This window comes from Jaculus jaculus, chromosome 1, assembly GCF_020740685.1.
Source record: "Jaculus jaculus isolate mJacJac1 chromosome 1, mJacJac1.mat.Y.cur, whole genome shotgun sequence".
Taxonomy (NCBI): domain Eukaryota; kingdom Metazoa; phylum Chordata; class Mammalia; order Rodentia; family Dipodidae; genus Jaculus; species Jaculus jaculus.
The window spans coordinates 337,223,219-337,238,661 of NC_059102.1; the positions used below are offsets into that span (position 1 = coordinate 337,223,219).

General features: G+C 36.8%; 1 protein-coding gene across 1 annotated transcript in view; it reads right to left on the minus strand.

The window, feature by feature from the left end:
• The window catches only part of Ush2a (usherin), a 755,222-nt gene that overhangs the window by 197,255 nt on the left and 542,524 nt on the right, over positions 1 to 15,443 (minus strand). The window contains exons 45-46 of the mRNA XM_004672003.2: positions 14,087 to 14,289; positions 8,121 to 8,233 (exon numbers count right to left, since the gene is read on the minus strand). Coding sequence (XP_004672060.2) covers positions 8,121 to 8,233; positions 14,087 to 14,289 — 316 coding nt within the window. The remainder of the gene's footprint in view (positions 1 to 8,120; positions 8,234 to 14,086; positions 14,290 to 15,443) is intronic.

Consider the following 15,443-nt stretch of genomic DNA (forward strand, 5'->3'; position numbering starts at 1 on the left):
AAACTGTAAGATGTTCTCCTTAAGAAACTAGACAACAAAACAATAAACAAAAAAGCAAAAAGGAGAAGAATTCAATGGAAGAGCAATAGAAAATAATGTGAAAATCAATAAAACAGGTATTTGTTTTGAAAAGGTTCACAAATAAAATGACAAAACTCTGGGATGCTTCCCTCCACAGTGAAAGGGAACAATTCATTTCAGACTCTACATATTTTTTGCCCAGAAAATTGAAATGTTTAAATTTAACAATTTTTTTTTGCACAAATAAGGTAACAAAACTCAGTTGAAAAGAAACAGCCTGAATCATCTAAGTTATTAAGTAACTTGAAATATGAGTTAAAATCTTTCTCAAAAAAAAAAAACTCTAGGCAAAAGTGGGTTTCATTGGTGAATTCTACCAACATGTAGAGAATAAGTAATAATATTTGCATATTCTCTTCTACAAAATATGATTAGGGAATGCTCCTTAAATCATTTTTGGGACAGAATTACCATGATACCCAAGTCAGGCAAAGATTTTGTAAGAAATATAAGAAGTTGTCCAATATATTTATGAGTATAGATGTCAACATTCAGCTAGATAACAGCAAATTTCATTCACCAATATGTATTCAAGAAAATATGAAACAACCAAAAAGCATTTACTTGGTGAAGGCAGACTTGTTAATTGTTTAGAAATTAAACAAGATAACTAATCATCATGTGGATTTAAAGTACTGGAACACTTCCCAAAATATCACACAAATTTATATTAAATTTTTTTAGAAATTATAAATAAAAGGTAATTTCTCCATGTGATAAAAGACATCTCCCACATTTTCACATGTAAAAAATTTCATCTCTGATGGTCAAAATGCTGAAGGCTTTCTTCAGTTTCTGAAGAAATCAGGAATCTTTTTTTAAAATATTTATTGATTTTTTAATTTTTATTAACATTTTCCATGATTATAAAAAAATGTCTCATGGTAATACCCTCCACCCCCCACACTTTCCCCTTTGAAATTCCATTCTTCATCATATTACCTCCCCATCTCAATCATTATACTTAAATATATACAATACCAACATATTAAGTACCCTCCTCCCTTCCTTTCTCTTCCCTTTATATCTCCTTTTTAACTTACTGGCCTCTGCTACTAAGTATTTTCCTTCTCACGCAGAAGCCTAATCATCTGTAGCTAGGATCCACATATGAGAGAGAACATGTGGCACTTGGCTTTCTGAGCCTGAACCTGGGTTACCACACTTAGAATAATCCTTTCCACATCCATCCATTTTTCTGCAAATTTCATAACTTCATTCTTTATCACTGAGTAGAACTCCATTATATAAATGTGCCACATCTTCATTATCCATTCATCAGTTGAGGGACATCTAGGCTGGTTCCATTTCCCAGCTATTATAAATTGAGCAGCAGTAAACATGGTTAAGCACGTACTTCTAAGGAAATGAGATGACTCCTTCAGATATTTGCCTAGGAGTGCTATAGCTGATTCATATGGTAGATCAATCTTTAGCTGTTTTAGGAACCTCCACACTGATTTCCACAATGGCTGGACCAGATTGCATTCCCACCAGCAGTGTAAAAGGGTTCCTCTTTTTCCACATCCCCACCAACATTTATGATCATTTGTTTTCATGATGGTGGACAATCTGACAGGAGTGAGATGGAATCTCAATGTAGTTTTAATCTGCATTTCCCTGATGACTAGTGACATAGAACATTTTTTAGATGCTTATATGTCATTCGAATTTCTTCTTTGAGAATGCTCTATTTAGCTCCATAGCCCATTTTTTGATTGGCTTGTTTGATTCCTTATTATTTAACTTTTTGAGTTCTTTGTATATCCTAGATATTAATCCTCTATCAGATATATAGCTGGCGAAGATTTTTTTCTCTTTCTGTAGGTTGCCTCTTTGCTTTTTTCACTGTGTCCTTTGCAGTGCAAAATCTTTGTAATTTCATGAGGTCCCAGTGATTAATCTGTGGTTTTATTGCCTGAGCAATTGGGGTTGTATTCAGAAAGTCTTTGCCAAGACCAATATGTTGAAGGGTTTCCCCTACTTTTTCCTCTAGCAGTTTCAGAGTTTCAGGTCTGATGTTAAGGTCTTTAATCCATTTGGACTTAATACTTGTGCATGCCGAGAGAGAAGAATCTATTTTCATCCTTCTGCAGATATATATCCAGTTTTCTCAACACCATTTGCTGAAGAGGCTGTCTTTTCTCCAATGAGTATTTTTGGCATTTTTATCGAATATCAGGTGGCTATAGCTACCTGGGCTTACATCTGGGTCCTCTATTCTGTTCCACTGATCTACATGTCTGTTTTTGTGCCAGTACCATGCTGTTTTTGTTACTATGGCTCTGTAGTATAGGTTAAAATCAGGTATGGTGATACCACTAGCCTTATTATTGTTGCTCAGTATTATTTTAGATATTTGATGTTTTTGTGATTCCAAATGAATTTTTGGATTGTTTTTTTCTATTTTCATGAAGAATGCCTTTGGAATTTTGATAGGGATTGCATTAAATATGTAGATTACTTTTGGTAAGATTGCCATTTTCACAATATTGATTCTTCCAATCCAGGAAAAAGGGATGTTTCTCCACTTTCTAGTGTCATCTGCAATTTCTTGCTTGAGTGCTTTAAAGTTCTCATTGTAGAGATTCTTTACTTCCTTGGTTAGGTTTATTCTAAGGTACTTTATTTATTTATATTTTTGATGCAATTGTGAATGGGAGTGATTCTCTGATTTCATTCTCTGTGTGTTTGTTGTTAGCATATATGAAGGCTACTGATTTCTGTATATTTATTTTGTATCCTGCTACATGGCTGTAGGTTTTGATCAGTTCTAACAGTTTGCTAGTAGAGTCTTTAGGGTTCTTTATGTATAGAATCATGTCATCTGCAAATAATGATAACTTGATTTCTTCCTTTCCAATTTGTATCCCTTTTATGTGTTTCTCTTGCCTTATTTCTATGGCTAAGACATCCAAAACTATATTAAATAAAAGTGTGGACAGTGGACACCCTTGTCTTGTTCCAGATTTTAGTGGAAAAGCTTTCAGTTTTTCCCCATTTAGTAATATGTTGGCTGTAGGCTTGTCATAAATAGCTTTTATTATATTGAGATATGTTCCTTCTATTCCCAATCTCTGTAGGACTTTTATCATGAAGGGATGTTGGATTTAGTCAAATGCTTTCTCTGCGTTCAATGAGATGATCATGTGATTTTTGTCCTTCAACCTGTTTATATAATGTACTACATTTATAGATTTGCATATATTGAACCATCCCTGCATCTCTGGGATAAAGCCTACTTGGTCAGGGTGAATGATCTTTTTGATATACTCTTGTATTCTGTTTGCCAATATTTTGTTGAGAATTTTTGCATCTATGTTCATGAGGGAGATTGGTTTGTAATTTTCTTTTTCTGTTCTATCTTTGCTTGCTTTTGGTATCAGGGTGATGCTGGCCTCATAGAAGGAGTTTGGTAGAATTCCTTCTTTTTCTGTTTCTTGGAAAAGCTTAAGAAGCAATGGTGTTATCTCTTCCTTAAAAGTCTGGTAAAATTCAGCAGAGAATCCACCGGGGCCTGGGCTTCTTTTAGTTGGGAGATTGATACCTGTTCGGATCTCCATGTTTGTTATAGGTCTATTTAAGTGATTAATCTCATTTTGATTTAATTTAGGTATGTCATATAATACAAGGAAATCATCCATTTCTTTCAGATTTTTATACTGTGTGGAGTATATGCTTTTATAGCATGTCCCTATGATTTTTTGAATTTCTCTGGAATCTGTTGTGATGTTACCTTTTTCATCTCTGATTTTATTAATTTGTGTCTCTTCTCTCATTCTTTTGGTCAGATTTGCTAAGGGTTTATTAATCTTGTTTATCCTTTCAAATAACCAACTCTTTGTTTCATTAATACTTTGGAATTCTTTTGTTTCTATTTCATTAATTTCTGCCCTAATCTTTATTATTTCTTCCTGTCTACTGATTTTTGGTTTGCCTTGTTCTACTTTTTCCAAGGCTTTAAGGTGAAGCATTAGGTTGTTTACTTGCGACCTTTCTAATTTCTTAATATAGGCACTTAAGGCTATAAATTTTCCTGTGAGAACTGCCTTCATCGTGTCCCAGAGATTTTGGTATGTTGTGTTCTCATTATCATTTGACCCTATAAATTTTTTGATTTCCTTCTTGATTCCTTCAATGACCCATTCATCATTTAGTAGTGTATTGTTTAGTTTCCATGATTTTGTGTATGCTCTATAGCCTTTCCTGCTACTGATTTGTAGTTTAATTCCATTGTGGTCAGAGAGAATGCAAGGAATTATTTCAATTTTCCTGAATTTGTTAAGATTTGCTTTGTGTCCTAATATATGGTCTATTTTAGAGAATGTTCCATGTGCTGCTGAAAAGAATGTACATTCTGCAGCTTTTGGTTGAAATGTCCTGTATATATCTGTTAGGTCCATTCCTTCTATGACCCCATTTAGTCCAAATGCCTCTCTGTTTATTTTTTTCTGGGATGACCTGTCAGTTGATGAGAGTGGGATGTTGAAGTCACCCACCACCACTGTGTTTGGTGTTATCTGTGACCTTAGTTCTAATAGTGTTTGTTTGATGAATTTGGGAGCCCCCATGTTAGGTGCATATATGTTTAGGATTGTAATGTCCTCCTGTTGGAGTGTGCCCTTAATCAATATAAAGTGACCTTCCTTATCTTTCTTGACCAACGTTGGGCTGAAGTCTACCTTGTCAATTATTAGGATAGCAACCCCTGCTTCTTTTCTAGGCCCATTTGCTTGAAACTCTGTTTTCCAACCTTTCACCCTAAGATAATGACTATCCTTTGTAAAAAGGTGAGTTTCTTGGAGACAACAAATTGTAGGATCCTGCTTTTTAACCTGGACTGCAAACCTATGTGTTTTGGTTGAGGCATTGAGGGCATTGATATTAAGAGATATTATTGAAAGGTGTGTATTTATGTTTGCCGTTTTTTTGTGTGTGTGGTTCCGGTTTTACCTTTGCTTTCTTGTGTAAACTAGTATTTCAGTATTGCTTGTTTTTTCCAGGTTCCTTATATGTGTGCTTTTCTTTTCTTCAGCATGGAGGATCCTATCAAGTATTTTCTGTAGAGATGGTTTTGTCTTCAAATATTCCTTTAACCTGCTTTTGTCATGGAATGTCCTTATTTCTCCGTCTATTTGAATGGATAGCTTTGCAGGATAAAGTAACTTTGGTTGACAGTTGTTATCTTTCAGAACTTGGAATACATCACTTCAAGCCCTTCTGGCTTTTTAAAGTTTGTGTTGAATAATCTGCTGTAATCCTGATGGGCTTGCCTTTGTAGGTAACTTGATTTTTCTCTCTAACTGCTTTCAATATTTTTTCCTTGTTTGTGTTTGGTAGTTTGATTATAATATGACAAGGAGAGGTTCTTTCCAGGTTTTGTCTGGCTGTGGTTCTAAAGGCTTCCTGTATCTACTTTGGCACCTCTTTCCTAATTTGGGGGAAGTTTTCTTCTATGATTTTGTTGAAGATGCCTACTATGCCTTTGGAGTAGAGTTCTTCTCCTTCTACTCTGCCCTAAATTCTTATATTTGATCTTATCATAGTGTCCCGAATATCTTGAAATTCCCACTCAAACTTTTCTATAAGTTTGTCTTTCTCTTTTTTGGACTGTATTATATCTGCCACCTGGTCTTCAAGTTTAGATATTCTGTCATCTCTTTCATCCATTCTACTGGTGAGATTTTCTACAGAGTTTTTTATTTCATTAACTGCGTCCTTCATTGCTAGTAATTCTGACTGGTTTTTCTTTATTATTTCTATTTCCTTATTTATGTCTTGTATCGTCTTCTTTATTTCATTAAATTGGTGTCCTGCATCTTCTTTGATTTCCTCTTTGATTCCTTTGATTTCTTCTTTGATTCCTTTGATTTCTTCTTTGATTCCTTTGATTTGTTCTTTGACTTCTTTGAACATGTTTACAATCATTCTTTTGAAATGTTTCTCAGGAATTTCCTCTAACTTGTTCTCACTGGAGTTCATTTCTGTTGCATTAATACTTTTAGGTGGATTTATATCGTCTTGCTTTTTAGTGTTTCTTGTGTTATAATGTATATATTTTTGCATCTCGGGTTAAGTTAATTCTTGCATTTTCTACCTAGAAATCAGGAATCTTCAATAAAGTACCTAAAATTCATGATGGATATAACAATGTATCTGAACCCAAAGTAACTATGCCAAAATTAATTTATGCCCACACTCCAATGACAAATTTATTTCACTTAAAAAAAGCATTTCACCCAAAGGAACTATTAGGTTCAAATAAATGAAACATGAGCAGGACTGTATGTAGAACTCTATCAAATGCTGGCGGGAGGAGAGAAGACCCAGGTGGATAAGTAGTACCCTGTGCCCATTAATTGGAATGATGGATATTGATATGCAGATTCTTTCCTAGCTGACCCACAGATTTAATGCAGTCCTAGTTAAAGTTGCAAAGGAGGTTTTGGGGATATTAATAAGTTTTGATTTTCTTTTTTCTCAATGTCTAATGCTTTTCTGAATGGTCTTATATTCGGCTTTCAACCACTTTCTCCTCCATTATTCTCCGTAAGATTTTCTTAAAGGAAAAAATAATCCTAGAAATGCACACACATTCAGTCCATTTCCCACAAAACTTACAGATATTTTTGCTGAATATAAATATACAATCTAAGACAAATCATTATCTGTGCTGATGCTTTAGTAGGTGATGTTATCAGGCAATAATCTCACAATATCCTCCTACCTAAGTATAAATCTTGGAGTTTTCCAGAGTGACTTCCCTGATAGGCCCAGATATGGCCTGGAAGTTTTCCTGTTCGTGTTCTTGCTCCTTGTCAGCCTTGCATACAATTTCTCACATTATTCTATAGTATTTATTTAAGGGACTGTCTACCACCTCCAACATAGTCTGATATTTTACAAATGTAGAATCATGCCTTACTGTCTTTTAGTTTTATTTTTTACTTTAGTATACTCACAAAGGTACTTAATGAAAGTAAGTAAAGGTCTTTGGTACCCATTCAACTTTCTCATTTTGCATTTAGATAGTAGGTACCTATCCTTTGGATAGGTGTGGAAAAATCTACTGAGGGGCTAGTTACAGAATCAATGATTTGTTTGGTAGAAAATACACTCAGGAGGACAAAGTGCAATTTTTCTTTCTTTTTGTATTTTTATTTTTTTTTTGCCAAGAATACTGAAGAATTTAGTTCCCTAGGTTTTCTCATTCTTGTAATTTGCCAAACTCTGTGTATCTATTTTTGAACTGTTTACAAAAAAGACCTAGAGATTTCATTATCTTCTAGATGAATCTTTCAGAAAGGAAACCAGACACAATGGATTGATTCAGTCTGTGTGTGTGTTTGTACATGCTGGCTCAGGTGAAGGGCAATTCATTTGGTTAAAACTGAAGTGTGACGTAGAAACACTTGGATGTCCTTCTCCATTCTCTACCTAATGTAGAGGGGTTGACAACTATCATCTCATTTTACCTTTAGAAATGATATTATGTCTTAATATTATAGCTGATAACAAATTATAGAAGGACTTGCTTTCAAACTTTGTCATTTCTCAGCAATGAAAGGCTACAGAAAAATAAAGGGATGCTAACAAAAATCTCATTTAAAGTCAGTAATGATTATCTAAATACCAACTTCTCCATTTATTTGACAGGCATTTTTAGCTTTAGGGTAATCTGAAATATATAAATCAATCTTTTTCAAAGAGATTAGGACAGAAGGTAATTATCCCAATTAAAATAGTCTTTTGTATCACAGAAGAATTCAGTAAAGAACACATTTAAATAAAGAGGTTGTAGTGCATTTAAATACCTGTCCACAGCTTACTAAATAAGAGATTCACAGTCATGAGAAGTAATTTAAATGTTACTGGATGTGCAATGAAGACACCTAGAGAACAGCAAAAAGATGATGGATATACATATTTAACAACAAATTGTGAAGGGAGACTGTCAAGTCTATAGTGATATATTTACTTTTGTTTAAATTTCATAGCACCAAAGTTCTTTAGAACAACTTATGAAGGGAGTTTGGTACCTTGAAGTTATGCTGTGGATTGTGGGTGCTGGAATGTCACTTGGGGTATCCTCCACAGTGCTGACTTGGGTTCCATTACTTTTAGCACAGGCATATTCTGTACAGACTTCAACCTGCAGGCATTAGTTTGGAAAAGAGTAAATCCAACCATCTCTGAAACACAAATTCACAGTGGGCTGTGTCCACTTGCCCTCACATCACAGGAGCCTCCTCTAGCCCTCTGTATCTTTGAAGTTTAGTAAATACTCATTTTTGATGTGAATTTGGTGCAATGGAATGAGCCCAGAGTGGAATACAGAACTGGGCTCAGGACAGTGATTAGAATGGCAATGTCTCGGATTCTGTCCATTCAGAAAGGGAGACATATTAATCTGTTCAAAGCAGCCAAAGAATGGAAGACACTCAGGTGACAGTTTGCAAGTATAATAGCTTATCACTGCAAACTGTTCTCTAGATCTATAGCCAAGTAGTATAATGATGATATCTCCGGGAAGTCTTGACACTTTGCAACAAATGACCTAAATGCTAATGTATAATGGAAGAAAAATGAAGCCCAGATAAGCAACTTCCCAAGATGGCGGAGCTGCTTTGTAGTCCTTTGTTCCAGTTGCAGTGGTCCCTCACAGAAGCCACAGCAGGAAATCATCACTCACCCTTTTAACTCCGCCACCTGCTTTGAATAAAAACTGAGGAGGGTAGAAGAACTAAGGATTAGAAATGGGGTCCATCTAATATTAGTAACACAAAAGAATACTTCCCACAAGCGGGGGGGGGGAGAGAAAAATGAATGTATAGATGGTGGCAGGACAGCCCTGATTCTACTCCAAATAAAGAAAAAGCTAAACAGGGCCCTTTTTTTCAGTGCTAATTTATTGTTACCATCTAGTACATAAAGGTTGGGAGAGGGGTATCTAGATATTAATGATTCTTAAACATCAATGCTGTGCTTTGTAGAGAAGCAGTTCTCAGATATTTTTCCATTGGTAATTAGAGAAAGGGAAGTGTGATGTAAGTGTGCACACATGCCATTTCATTCCCAGAGCTTTGACATCTAAATGTAAATTGAGCCACATGCTCACCACACTGTATTAGTTGTGTTATTTATTGATGCAGTATAGCCTTTTGACATAATATTTAGTAGATTTTAAACATTATCAAGGTCCTCCACTCTGAGTAAATACAATTAAATCAGAAATAACTTTAAGGCAGATTAATTTAAACTATAATACTCTAATAGAATTAATGGCATACTTTTTCTTCATATTGGAAAATGATTCACTCTGATGCATGATGAGATAAATCTTAATCAATTCAACTGAATTTGTTATATGTTTAATATGTGCTAAGTATTATGATGGGTACTTAACCAAATATTTTTTTAAAATTTTTATTAAGATATAATAACTGTTTAGACTTACAGGGAGAGGTATGAAATTTTGAAACATGGTCATAGTATGTAATGAACAAATTAGGGTAACTAGAATACCAGTATGTCTACCTCCACATTTCTTTTTCTTTCTCTTTCTCTCTCTTCTTTCTACCTATCTTTCTTTCTTTTTTGAGGCAAGCCCAAAAGATTGGCTTTTTTATGTGAGAGTGAGTGTGTGTGTGTGTGTGTGTGTGTTTATGTGTGTGTGTTCTGTGTGTGTGTGTGTAAGAGAGAGAGAGAGAGAGAGGGAGGGAGGGAGAGAATTGGCCCACCAGGGCCTCCAGCCACTGCAATTGAACCCCAGATGCACACACCCCCGTGTGCTTCTGTGTCCTTGCCTGCTTGTGTCACTGTGTGTCTGGATTACATGGGTCCTGGAGAGTTGAATATGAGCTCTTAGGCTCCACAAGCAAGTACATTAACTGCTAAGCCATCTCCATCCCTTTTTTTTTCACCTCTACATTTCTTTATGTTTAGAGCCCTTGAGCATGCTTCTTGTTATTCACAAAATGTAAGTCAGTAATAATAAATATCCTCTCATATGCAATGGGGCTTTAGAACTCACTTCTTCCTTCTGTGTTATGGTACTGTTATCAATTCTTTCTACATTTCTCAACTTCTACCATTCTCAGCCTCTGGTAATGGCCATTCTCCACTCAGACCTCGAACGTTTTAGCTTCCATATATGCGACAGAATGCTCACACCTACCTTTTGACAAATGGGCAGCAGAGCAATCAGGGAACATGGGTATGCTGGCAAAATCGCTGGTATTTGATTTGGGATTTACTACATTCTGTTACTCTTTTCCCTAACAATTAAATGTGGCTTTAAGCTCTAAATGACTTGAGCCTATTCATATTTTTTCTGAAGCTTTTCTTTGGACTTCAAATAAAATATGCCTGTATATTTTTACTCACACTCATGCAGTATTGTCTGTTACTGTCTTGGGATACATTTTTGGTACCATATATTATATGATTAAAACACAAACACCAAATTTATAAAAAAAAAAAGGGATGTTAAATTTTAAAAATTAAAAATTATTATTTGCTCTTAAAAGGGTGATATATGAATGTTTACTTAAAAATAGATGCTCAGGCACATTATTTCCTTTAAAATGGATTGATTTTATGGAAAGGGTTAGCAGGCAGAGATTTAATCCTGAAATATGAGGCATAGCAGTTAAATACTGACTTTAAATGAATCCACATTATGTTTTACATCATTACAGAAGTGACTTAACTGTAAGTTTGCAGAAATTCAGGGGCTCTCAAGCGCAGCATTTCCAGACTGCTAAGCACCGCACCAAGTCATAGTCACTGTGGATGAAAACCTCCTGGCACTAAGAATAACATGCAAGTATGGGGTTCTATTTTGCTATTTTGTCTCTCTGTCTGTTTCATTACCCAAGAATGGTTAGCAAATATTCTTAGGACTGGAGAGCTGGAGAAATGGTGGGAGGACCTGAGTTTTGATCCCCAGGTTCTCAGAAAGCTGCTCATGGTTGCAGGGACCTGTCATCACAGAGTGCCTATGGCAAGCTGGGAGACAACGACAGGAAAATCCTCTAGTAGCTTGTGGCCATCTAGCCTAGAGGACTCAGCACCGAACAATGAGACACTCTGCCTCAAGCAAGACTAAAGGCAAGGACAAACATCTAAGGTTGTCCTGTGACCTCCTCATGCGTACCCCCACTCCTGCACATGTACGTATATGGGTGTGTGCATGCATACACAGCACCCATGAACAGATCTTGATTTCCTTAGGCAATGACTCCATTCAGCAGGCAGATGAAGGCTTTCATATTGAAAAATGCTGAGATACTTTGAACTGCATTCCACACATGCATGCATTGGTTGGGTCTTCCCATCCCATTGCTCTCAGGGTGAGAAGGCAAACAGATGTGAAGCCTTTTCAGAGCATAGTCAGCTTCCTCCAAGGAGATGCCAGGAGGAGAATGCAGTGAGTGCTTCATCTCTACCTGCGCTAACCTTACTCATAAAGCCACAGTTCTGTGATCAACAGCATGGCTTGTTTTATTTGTGACTAGTTATTATCTTTGTATGTGTATGATGCATGAGTGTTCAGGTGTGTGAGTGTGGGTGTGCACACAGTATATGCTGTGTACTCGGACGTCAGTTTCTCACCTTCCCCATTGTTTGAGGCAGAGTCTTGACTCTTCACTTTGTGTGCCATACTAGCTGGCCCCAAAGTTTCGGGATTCTCTGTCTTCTTTATTCTCACCACAGGAAGGATGGAATTACACATGCATCCTACTGCATCTGGCTTTGTGAGGGTCCTCTGGATCAGAACCCAGGTCTTCATGCTTTCACAGTAAGCATGTTTAGACTGAGCCATCTTGCCATCCCTGGCTATGAGTTTTACTTTATAAACAGACCTATATGTGGTCTATTTTCATACAAGGACTCACTATAGGCACCATGAAAATAAATAACAGTCTACATGTTCCACATGGAGTTAACTCAGGTTAATGGCAATCAGAGAAAAATGAATAATCACTGATGTACCTTTCTTCTTCCACCAGTTGTCTTTGTACTTGCTTTCCTCAGGAAGCCAAGCCGATATGTTACAGGAGAGGGTGCTGGGGTGTTCTGCCCATGCAGTTGTGCTTCACCCTCAGATGTGGGAAGAAGTGGTGGTGGGGAGTGAAAAGAGAAAGCACCAGCTGCAAGAAGTTTCTGGAGTCTAATAAAATTCTTGCATTTAATATCTTCTGAAAATTATTCATGTGCTTCTCATGAATTTTAGAAGGAGAATAGGTTATTTAAAAATTTACTAAATTGTGTGCCTTCTCTATAAATGCTGAGCTTAGGAAATGCTGTTTTCTTCCCTGATTTGTGCATTTGGCCTTGTTATCACTTGTATTTTGACATTCTAATAAGATTTTCAATTCCTTGTGACAAAGCTCTGTGTCTTATATGCCTTAGTATTCCTTATTTATTGGTTTATTTATTTACTATTTATTTTTACTTTTAAAGTCCATAGAGCCCAAAGAGGTCTATGAGCTCAGGTGGTCAGTGTACTCTCTGAACCATGTATTAAATGTTGCTATGTATGTGCATAAATATTTTTTCTAGGAAAGAATGCAGTGATAGTGTAAGATTTTCAAGGAGTTGCAGAGCAAAATGTTTAAATAAAACTCCCTCACATATGCTGGGCCACACAGCACTTGATGAATAAGTAACAAGTCCTTTCTTTCCTACTTAGGTAAAACATTTTAGTGTGTTTTTATCTGCTGTGTTATTTTAATTTTTTTTGTTTATTTTTATTTATTTATTTGAAGGTGACAGACAGAGAAAGAGGCAGAGAGAGAGAGAGAGAGACAGAGAGAGAATGGGCATGCTAGGGCCTCCAGCTGCTGCATATGAACTCCAGACGCATGCATCCCCTCGTGCATCTGGCTAATGTGGGTCCTGGGGAATTGAGCCTCGAACTGGGGTCCTTAGGCTTCACAGGCAAGTGCTTAACTGCTAAGCCATCTTTCAGCACTCTGCTGTATTCTTATTTGTGTTTTCCTGTTGCCTTCAGAATCAGGAATGGTACAAGAGGACAGAAGTTTTTATACCACCTATCTGTCCTTGCAAAGAGAAAATCAATGCCAGTAAGCTATGATGCTTCCCTACTTTGGGAAATAGCAGAAAGAAGAATGGCAAGAAGCTATCCACATGCACAGGATTTAGAGTGAAATTACCCCACATATTCACCCTGCTATTTGTTGAAGAGCTGGAATTACTAAGTGTATGAGTGCCTGTAGTCAAGCTCAGGCCCTTTGGAGTGCTCACCCAGGTGTATTGGCTTCTGGATTCAGCCCCAGATCCAGGATAAAAAGTCTGGCTGCTTATGACGCTGTTTCCTATTTTCTAGCTCCTAGGCTGGTCATTTTGGCATCTGAGGTCTTCAACACAGATAAGGCTTCAGCCTTCCCGCCCTGGCAGCTTAGCTACTACCACTGGGAAAGGATACACATGGGCCCGTAGACCATGTGGGTGTTTCCACTCCTCACCCCTTGGTTCTCAGACTAACCTCCCTGCCATCCCCCCTTCCTTGATCCATGGGCTCTCCCCCTCAACTTTCCTGACTTCTGAACAAATATAATAATTGACAAAATAATCCTCCTCAGTCTTGTTTTATTTATTCTTCAAGAAAAGTAGACATGAGCTTGGGTTTGGGGTTTATGTTTAAACCCCCCAAAGTCCCATCTCAGGATCTATAAAAGGTTGAGGAAATGGCATATTGGCAAGGTTTATTTCGATTATGTGATTAGCTTTATTTTTTCAGTAAGAATTTTATCACCATCCTTTTTGCAATCATGTCCCATCATGATCTCCACTCCAGAGGTTCTCACATCTGCTCACAGCAAACACCTTCAATTTCCCTCTTCTCTTTCCCTTATCCCACTAAATGAACAAGTCTTTACCAGGGCAGTAAGGCTCATATAGAGACAGAGCTTGGTCTGTTTTCTTTAACTTATCCATAAGCATGACCATCAAAACCAAAACAAAATGATGCTCTAACCTGAATATCATAGACAGTGAAGGGAGACAGGTCTCTCAGAATCAAAGACCCAGGCACATCCATTCCAGTCTTGTAGAGCTTATTATTTACATAGACAGAAAACTCCGTGACAACACCATTTGGATTTGAAGGAGACGTCCAGATGACACGTACAGCTGTACTGTTGATGATGACAACCTCTGGAGGCAGCATGCCCTGAGGCTCTGGAATTAAAAGAAGGAACTGAATCAACTCCAGCTGTCTGTGAAAAGGCACTTGTTAAACTAAATGCAGATTGGTATTTAGGTTTAGTGAAGGGTTCCTAGCTTATCTGCTTTCCTCTGATGAAGTCATCACAGTCTGAAGTCTTCTGTAAATTGGCTTATTATACTCTCAGTTAGAAACCATAAGAATCAGTAGCAAAATGCTTTATGCCACCAGCATAGTGCTAATCTTCAATAGTATGTGACCAGTGGGATATAAATGATAAATTAGTCACCCATCTGCATCTCTAAGACATATCTTTTATTTGTCTTTTTTTTTTTTCCATCTCTTCTCTTCATACCTCTCAGGTGGGGGCTAGGGTGAGAAGAAAAGAAAATTTGCTCCTTAAGCAAAAAGCGATTCAAATATATTGAGGCTGGTGGAATGTGAAAAATCATTTGATGTTACTAGCTTGTAACTCAAGCAATATGAAGCAATAATGCAATATTGTCATTATGTAAATGATTTTGAATGTTGATTACCATAGGTAATGATGAAATCTAACATTACAAAAAAATCTTGCTTAGCGTTAAATTACACAATTATTCAAGCATGTCAGAAATAACTATGCAAAGACCTATTTTTATCATAAGAAGCCATCTTAACTAGTTGAAAAATTATCCTTGTGATTCATCCTACTTTATAAACAAAAGGTGCTGACCTTTGGCACCACAAAGGGAAATGGGTTCCACACTCAAAGAGCTCTGCTAATGACCTGGAACACTCGCTTGGGAGGTAATGATATTATAATGTTTATAATGAGACTGTATAAAGGCAGAAAGATGAGAAGGAGCATTCCAAATACATTTCAGACTCACAAGTTGCTTCTCTTGCTTCTTCCTCCTTCCTAACTGGCTGAGAAATGAGTCAGACATTTTTCCTCTGAGGCGAAGCTTTTACCTACCATATTTGATGACATACGGAGGGCCAGGCATCTATGCTTACCACTATACCACCAACATGCCACTGGCTGTTGTTTTGAAAAGAATACTAACTTCTGAGAACTAAATTTAAACATATTTTTTCCAGATGTCGACTGTTATTGATGTGAACTCAGCTGCAAAGTGAGCTTTGGCTGAGGAACAGGAGTCTCAGGGCTGATGTCCCATTATTA